Raw genomic sequence first — 9,339 nt, forward strand, 5'->3', positions numbered from 1 at the left:
AGTCAAGAGATATCTGGAGTAACAGGCAAATTTGGCTTTGGAGTACAAAATGAAGCAGGGCAAAGGCTAACAGAGTTTTGCCAAGAGAACGCACTGGTCATAGCAAACACCCTGTTCCAACAATACAAGAGACGACTCTACACATGGACATTACCAGATGGTCAATACTGAAATCAGATTGATTATATTTTCTGCAGCCAAAGATGGAGAAGCTCTATACAGCCAGCAAAAACAAGACCAGGAGCTGACTGTGGCTCAGGTCATGAACTCCTTATTGCCAAATTCAGACTTAAATTGCAGAAAGTAGGGAAAACCACTAGACCAATCAAGTATAACCTAAATCAGTTTATTTATATTCTCTTAATAACTTCCTGGGTATTTGATTGGGATTACATTGAATTGATCTGGAGAAGGAAATGGCAACCCACTCCAGTACCCTTGCCTGGAAAATCCCATGGACGCAGAAGCCTGGTAGGCTACAGTCTGTGGGGTCACAAAGAGTCGGACACGACTGAGTGACTTCACTTTCGCTTTCACTTTCACATTGAATTGATAGGTGAAGGTGGGCATAACTGACATCTTGACAAAAGTGGAATGTGAAATATCTTTGACACTTTTGGAATGTGAAATATCTTTCCATTTATTTAGTTCTTTGATTTCTTCATCAGAGTTTTTATCATTTCCCTCATGTAGATTTGTACATGTCTTTTAGATTATAACTATTTCTTCCTTTCTCTCTCCATTCTTTCAAGGGGTGTTAATGTACATGGTATTGTGTTTTGGGGGGACTTCTCAGGTGGTGCTAGTGGTAAAGAACCTGCCTGCCAGTGCAGGAGATGTTAGAGATTCTGGGATAATCCCCTGGAGAAGGAAATGGCAACCCACTCCAGTATTGCCTGGAGAATCCCATGGGCAGACGAGCCTGGCAGTTTATGGCCCATAGGGTAACAAAGAAGTCAGATACGACTGAAGTAACTTAGCACATTGTGTTTTTAATTTCAAACTTCACTTGTTTATTGTTGATGTATAGGAAAGTAATAATTGACTTTTGTATACTATTCTTGTATCCTGAAACCTTGCTGTAATTGCTTTTGAATTCCAGGATTTGTGTGTGTGTGTGTATTTTGTTTTTATATAGCTGGTTATGCCATCTGAGAATGAAGGCAGTATTATTCTTTCACTCCCTATCAGTATAACTTTTATATAACTCTGTTTTCTCATTGCATTAGTATGACTTACAAAGTCATACTTGAATTCTTCATCTTAGTAGGAAAGTTTTTAGTTTTTGTCTAGGAAGTATGATGATACCGGTAGGGTTTTATTTTGATTGTGAAGTTAAAGAATTTTTCTATTTTTAGATAGCTAGGAGAGGGAGATTTTGATCATGAATGGGTATTGGATTTGGCCAGATCCTTTGTTTTTTTTTTTTGCATCCCTTGATGAGATCATGTATTGGTGGGTGCTTTTGTTTGTTTTTTGGACATGCCACAGCTTGCAGTGTCTTAGTTCCCTACTGGGGATTGAACCCCAGCTGAAGCAGTGACAGTGCTGAGTCCTAAGCACTAGACTGCTAGGGAATTCCTGCATGTTCATATTTAAAGTGGGGTTTTTGGAGGGAATATGTACTTGACTCCTCTTTCTGAATTCACTCTGATAATATCTTTTTTCATTGGTATATTGAGACTATCAATGTTTAATATAGTCATATAGTTAAATAAATATCTAATGAAGTTGTTACCATTTTCTACCATTGCCTTTCTTCTTTTTCCTATGTTTGTTGTCCAGTCTTTTTCATTTGTTAATGGAGAATTTTGCATGATTGCATCTTCTCTTCTCTGTTAGCGTATCATGCATACTTTTTTCCTTTCATTTTTCTTTAATGCAATTGCGCTGGAGTTTGCACTATGTATTTACATCTGATTGTAGTCCACTTTCATATGACCCTGTATGGCTCCCTTGGTAGTTTGAATGCTTTATAGTTTTAAAAAATTCCTAATTGCTTTCTCTGCTCCATTTTATAATTGTTCTCATTTGTTTTAATGTTATGTAAACATACATATATGGGTGTTTTAAGAAAATGCATAATGGGGTACACAGTTGCTGTTGTTCTTTAGAATACATATGTATGGGAAGCAGCTATATGAAAAGATGCTCAGTATCATAAATGGTTGGGAAAATGCAAATCAGAAGCACAATGAGATACCACCTCATACATGTTACAATGTCTGTTATAAAAAGGACAAAAAAATAAATGTTGGTAAACTGGTAGAGAAAACGGACGCCTTGTGCACTGTTGGTAAAAGCGAAAGTGTTAGTCACTCAGTCAGGTCTGACTCTGCGACACCATGGACTGTAGCCCTCCAGGCTCCTCTACCCATGGAATCCTCCAGGCCCGACTGCTGGAGTGGGCAGCCTTTCCCTTCTCCAGGGGCTCTTCCCAACCCTGGAGTTAAACCCGGGTCTCTTGCGTTGCAGGCAGATTCTTTACTTTCTGTGGGTAGGAATGTACTTTATTGCAACCACTGTAGTAAAGATTATGGAGACTGATTACAGAATTAAAAAAGGAACTTACATATCGTCCATCAAGTCCACCTTTGTGTATTTATGCAGAGGGAGTAAAATCATCATTTCCAAAAGGTATCTGTGCCTTATGTCTATTGTAGCTTATTTATAATATTCAAGAGATGGAAACAACCTAAGTGTCCATTGACAGATGAGTGGATAACAAAAATGAAATATATATGGGATATTATTCAGTATTATATAACCATAAAAAAGATGCCTGTATTGCCATTTGCAGTAGCATAAATTGACCTGGAGAGCATTATGCTAAGTGAAATAAATCAGGGAAAGACAAATCCAGTTGTCCCACTGTGTCCACTGAGGATTGGATCCAGGATCCTCTAAATATACTGAAGTCTAGAGGCCCATAGTCAGTCCTCTGATTCTGAAGTTTTCCCATTTGTGGATTCATCCAACTACACAGAGCATATAATTCTGTGTGTATTTATTGAAAAGTGTTCCTGTAAAAGTGGACCCAAGCATTCAGAACTCAGGTTGTTCCACATTTACCTGTACTGGATGGTTATGCTTACATGTTGAATCTTTAAAACAATAACACCAACACCAAACAGATACAGACAAAGGATTAGTGACTGCTAGACCAGAGCAAGGTGGGCAGATAAAATGAATGAAAAATGTCAGAAGTTACACACTTCTAATTATGAGGTGAGTAAGTTCTGGGGATGTAAGGCATAGCATAGTGACTCTAATTAACATGACTGTGTTGAATATTTAGAAAGTTCCCAAAGAGGGCATACCTGGTGGTCTCCTGGTTAAGAATCCACCTGGCAATGCAGGAGACGGGGGTTTGATCCCTGGTACAGCATTGCTGCACACGTGCTGTGGAGCAACTAAGCCCGTGTGCAGCAATTACTGAGTCTGCCTGTTGCAACTACTGAAGCATTCCTGCCTTAGAGCTTGTGCTCTGCCACAGAAGAAACTATTGCAATAAGAAGCCCATCCAACACAACTAGAGACTAGCTCCTGCTTGCCGAAACTAGAGAAAGCCTGAGACCAGCAACAACCACCAAGTGATCATAAAAGGGTAAATAAATAAAAAGAAAATATCAAAAGAGTAGATCTTAAAAGTGCTCATCACAAGAAAAAAAAATCACAGTCAGATTTTCTGAGGCTTGGAGATCTGCTTCCTTACAGTGTCACAGGTTGAGGAGATGTGTTCCTGGTAAAAGCCATTGACAGAGGAGTGAATTGTAGTAGACGCCTTTCTCCGTGGGCCACATCCAGTCCTTCTGTCCTGCGCTTGGTGAGAGCTGCTGCTTCTCAGTTTTATCCCAACTCCATTTCCTGAACACAGTCCTGTAGAGTGATTCTTTCATGTGTCAGATATAGAATTGTGATGGTGTTCCCTTCCTCCAGTAAAGTCAACGTGAACTTCACTGTCACTTCTTTGTTTTCAGGTACTTGGCGTGGAGTTCAGGATGAGGAGACACCTTCTGAACAGAGCGAATCTGTAGAAGGAGTGTCAGATTAGGACTCCCAGGGCAGGTTTGTCTCCTGAGAAGGTCCAGCTTTGTAAGATGTGCATCCCAGTTTTGAGAGACATTTTGCACTTGTCTGAAGAGCAAGGAACAAATAGTGGGCAGAAAGCATACACATGTGGGTCATGTGGGAAACAGTTCTATTTCACTGCAAACATTCAGCAGCACCAGAAGCAGCACATTGGAGAGAACCCCTTATGCTGTATCATGGAGAGACCCTCATTTTTGAAGAACTGTACAGTTCTTGCATCAGGGAATCTCTCTACCTTCATGGAACTTGGGAATGAATTCATGGCAAATATGGGAGCTCAGCCACAGGCCACTAATACCAGGAAGAAACTGAACAATAGTAAGGAATGTGAAGCTGTTTTTCACAGTGGGAAAAGTCATCAGAGCTGGGGAGAAGGCAAGATAGTCTCCAGCCACACAGACATACTTGTTCAGGATGGGCGAGTCCTCACTAGTGAAGGGTTTTGTAAGTTCAATACATGTGAGAAAGGCAGCACCCAAAGAAATACCCTCATTCATCATCAGAAAGTTCATGCTAGAGAAAGGCGTTATGAATGCAGCCACTGTGGAAAATTATTTAGCCACAAATCCCGTTTCCTTGCACATCAGAGATTTAACTGTGGAGGGATGCTTTATGACTGCAGTGAATGTGGAAAATCCTTTAGCCAAAGGAAATACCTCATTGCCCATAGAAAAATCCACACTGGAGAAAAAGCCTTATGAGTGCGAGGAATGTAATAAATCTTTTATCCAAAAGTGGAACTTAATGGAACATCAGAGAGTTCACACTGGAGAAAAGCCTTATCAGTGCAACCAACGTGGAAAATTTTTTGCCCGCAAATCCGATTTCCTTGCACATGAAAGACTTCACACTGGAGAAAACCCTTATGAGTGCAGCAAATGTGGCAAAGCTCTTACTACTAGCTCTGGTCTCTATTATCATCTGAGAGTTCACACTGGAGAAAGGCCTTATGAGTGCAGTGAATGTGGAAAGTCATTCACTACTTGGTCCATCCTTTCTAATCATCGGAGAGTTCACAGTGGAGAAAGACCTTTCGAGTGCAGTTCCTGTGGGAAATTCTTTAGCTGGAATGAACAGCTAAGTGCGCATATGAATGTTCACACTGGAGAAAAGCCTTATGAGTGCAATAAATGTGGGAAGTCTTTTACAAGTAGATCGAACCTTTGTAATCACTGGAGAGTTCACAATGAAGTAAGGGATTTTGAAGGCAGTGAATGTGGGGAATTCTTTCGCCAAAAGGCATGTCTCAATGCCCATAAGAAGTTTCATGCTGGAGAACAGGCTTATGAGTGTAATAAATGTGAGAAATCTTTAACTGCTAGGCTGAACCACCAGTGTCCCCAGAGAGTTGACACTGGAGAAAAGCCTTTTAATTGCAATGAATGTGGAAAATGTTTTACTAGTAGCTCGAGCCTTTTTCGTCATCAGAGAGTTCACAGTGGAGAAAGGCCTTATGAATGTAATGAATGGGGGAAATCTTTTATTGCTAGGTTGAGCCTTCGTGATCATCAGAGAGTTCACACGGGAGAAAGGCCCTATAAGTGCAGTGAATGTGGAAAATGTTTTACTAGTAGTTCGAGCCTTCTTCGTCATCAGAGTTCACAGTGGAGAAAGGCCTTATGAGTGCAGTGAATGTGGGAAATCTTTTGTTGCTGTGAATGGCCTCTGGTATCATCAGAGAGTTCACAGTGGAGAACAACCTTATGAGTGCAGTGAATGTGGGAAATCTTTTACTGCTGGGTGGAGCCTTCGTGATCATCAGAGAGTTCACACTGGAGAAAGGCCTTATAAGTGCAGTCAATGTGGGAAGCATTTTATTAGTTGCTCGAGCCTTCTTCGTCATCACAGAGTTCACACTTAAGAAAGGCCTTATAAGTACAGTGAATGTGGCCAGTCTTTTACTAATCAAACCAGTCTCTGTGATCATCACAAACTTCACACTGGAGAAAGGCCTTTTGTGTGCAGTGAATGTGGGAAAGCCTTTAAGCAAAGGCAGCTCCTCCGCACACATTGGAAAATCCACCCTGGAGAAGAGCCTTATGAGTGCAAGGAATGCGGTAAATCTTTCAACCGAAGTTGCTGCTTGATTAAACATCAGCGAGGTCACACTGAAGAAAGGGCTTTATAAATACTGCAAGTATGGCTGGCAATGATGTCAAAGAAGTTTGAGGTGGTGACAGAGTAGGCAGAACCTATGAAGCAAATGGACCCTTTCCTAGAGCAGAAACTGAGGCACAGAGATGCCGTGTCATCTGTTTATGATCCCCGTTGAAGGGATAAGGATCTGAGATTGAATGCCACGTTGCCTGGTTCAGGCATTTGGAGAATCTGGTGACTTCATTCCTCCCATGCTCTATGCATGCCCACCAGGTTTGAGGACTGAAAGAACACCTTGTCCATCCTGATACTTCTGCTCCCTCTGCCCCCACCCCATGAGCTGTGCTTACATCCCAACCCATGCTGATGGTCAGGATTATCTTTTCTTTGGAATCAGCATTGATTACTTTTCTGTGGATGACTCCATTTATCTACCCATCCAAACCAATGCTATGACTCAGTTTTTATCATTGTCCTTTGAGAAAGAAGAGCTGTCCAGCTCAGAGAGGCAGAGGGATTTCCACAGGAGCTCACTACTGCCACACCTTTCATTAAGAGTGGTTACACTGTACATGTCCACTGGCTTTTCTTTTGCCACTCAGAGCAGGGACTCCAGTTCCCATATCCTGACCATGAGCTCTGCATACCTGACAGCTCCATCACCACAAGGGGATGCAGCCTCATTTCCATGTGTGCACATCTCCCACTAACACCCTCCCACTTGGGAAGTTCTTCACAGAAGAGCAGCGCTAAGCTAGGGACTCTGGACCAACTCATTGGCATTTCCCCAGATCTGACCCTGGCCTCACCGCTCTCTGCAGTGATTGGTTTCCCAAGTCCTGTTCATCATCTTTACATACCCACCTCAAGATGTCCCTGTTCCTGTTACGTGGTTGACCTGCTCACTGTTTTGGGCAGTGTGAGGGACACTGAAGGCCTGAGAATGTCCAGTGTGGCCCTCTCATGGTGTAGTCTCTAAAGCTCTTCTTCCTTTACCCCTTTACTCATCTCCTCACTTTTCCTTCTACCCTTCCAGAAACATGTTACCTAGCAAAATAATGAGTATTTATTAGTGTGAGTTTGTCCTCACTTTCTGAGACCCACACTTGATCAACCTGGCTTTAAAACTAACAGGAATGCAAGGTGACCCCTCCCACGAAGACCAAAACCTCTGTATTAAAAAATTGTGATGATTTTAATTACATTTTTCTCAGATTATTTATTTACTTAACTGTGCTATGTGGCATGTGGGATCTTAGTTCCCCCAACCAGCAATCTAAATGTCTTGTGATGTGGACACGGGGAGTCCTAGCCACTGGACTGCTGGTGATTCTCTTTTTCAGGATTCTTGATGTTTTTGTTTTTCACATGTCTGTCTTTTACCTGTGTGTCTTGTTTCATTAGATTTCTATTCGTACTTTTGCCAACTTCTGTTTTGTGAGATTAGGCTATTTTCTCTTATTTTGACATTAGGAAAGCAAGGAAATAACGAAGACGTGTTAGATTTCACTCATTCATGAATGTGAGTGGCTTTTTTTCCTGCATGGAATTATAATTCAGAATACTGAAAGTTTGTGTTCTCTATTTTTATACAATGTATAATATAATGGCCTTATACATGATACATGTTTTGGATAAGTTTCTTTTATTAATATATGTTACCTTCAGATGTAATTACACAGTAAATCAATCCCTGTTTTGTAGTGCTTGCCAATTTCCCTGGTGAAAATATTCACACCATTACCAGTGTCAAATTGTGAACGTAATGTCACTGAAATGGAGTTGGGAAGCATTGCCTGTAACCCACCATTGTATGCTTTGCCCCTTACAGGCCCAGTAGCTGCAAAATGTTTTAGGAGTGTACCTAGTAAACCATAGTACAGTGATTATGAATACATTTTTCTAATTTGTTTGAAAAATCACTTACTGGTTGTATAGTTGACTTAAATTTTGTATATGTACATTTAAACATTTTTGTGTACATCCTTAAAATCAGTTTCCTTCTGCCATGTTAAATTCATCTTCAACATTATAGTTACTGATAAAGGGCCTACTGTACTCTAGTAATAACTGTTTTCAAATATATATATAAATGGAATGACTGTGTTGGACCCTTCCTGTATATTATCATCATTTATCATAATTACACACATTTTTGTTTGTGTATCATGATTTACCTAGTCATTTTTAAGTTTTGTAATCGCAGGTTTCACATCTTTTCGCATCATACATAACTTCTTAGAATGCTTTTCAAAAATAAACCTTTTCATAATGCCAGCAATGTATTACACGAGAATGTATTCTAAGTATCAGTGTTTATCCGCACAACCTGGGGGCAGTGTAACAAAAGGTCGAATGCTCACACCTTTGATGCAGCCTGGATCTGCTAACTCATGTACCATAGCACAAAGGATGTGGGACAGAAGGGAGACCTTGCTGGGGAAATACAGTGGGACGTGCTGACCCCGCACAGCAGGTGTGGGTACAGAATTCACAAGCGGTGAATTTTTGGGCAGCCAGGCATGTGATACTGATGCTCAAAATTGTGGTATGTGGACCAGACACAGTCACACTGTTCTCATAGATCCCTTATGATCAGGTAAGTGCAGACGGGATTAGAAAGACAATCTCCCACGTCACTTCAAGTTTGATGCACTGATTGTGTTCAGATTAGGGACTGAGTCACAATTGTGTTACCAGCTAGAGATTCACATCTGTGAGCAGCTTTGTTTAGCAGAGAACTTCGGTTTGGGTTTTTGAAGCTTTATGGGAGGTGTCGTCATTCCTTGAGCCCTTAGCACTTGGACTAAAGTTTGTCAAGGTTCAGTCCCCAGAAGATGTGGGTAAGTTCTTGCTGATTATCTTGCTAAATAGCAATCATTTGGTGATTTATATTTTTCTGGTGGGTAGGAGGAGCAGTGGGGTGATGGGTGAGGGGATTAGGAGGAAGAGCCTTGGAGACAGGGAGAGGTCCACTTTGGACATTCCTAGTCTTTCAAGTGGGGAGAAGACAGTGGCACCCCACTCCAGTACTCTTGCCTGGAAAATCCCATGGACGGAGGAGCCTGGTAGGCTGCAGTCCATGGGGTTGCTAAGAGTCGGACACGACTGAGCGACTTCACTTTCACTTTTCACTTTCATGCATTGGAG

At 41.3% G+C, this 9,339-nt stretch overlaps 1 protein-coding gene across 4 annotated transcripts in view; it reads left to right on the forward strand.

The window, feature by feature from the left end:
• LOC105001411 (zinc finger protein OZF-like) overlaps positions 1-9,339 on the forward strand; it is a 41,367-nt gene that overhangs the window by 8,134 nt on the left and 23,894 nt on the right. The window contains exon 3 of one of the 4 annotated variants that reach the window (XM_010857665.1): positions 3,981-4,457. The exons of the other annotated variants lie outside the window; for them this stretch is intronic. Within the exon in view, the coding sequence (XP_010855967.1) occupies positions 3,981-4,054 (74 nt within the window). The 3' untranslated portion in view covers positions 4,055-4,457. Of the gene's footprint in view, positions 1-3,980; positions 4,458-9,339 lie in introns of those variants that run through there. 4 annotated transcript variants of the gene reach the window in all.

The sequence above is a fragment of the Bison bison genome, unplaced genomic scaffold (genome assembly GCF_000754665.1).
Source record: "Bison bison bison isolate TAMUID 2011002044 unplaced genomic scaffold, Bison_UMD1.0 scf7180017864383, whole genome shotgun sequence".
In the NCBI taxonomy this organism is placed as follows: Eukaryota; Metazoa; Chordata; class Mammalia; order Artiodactyla; family Bovidae; genus Bison; species Bison bison.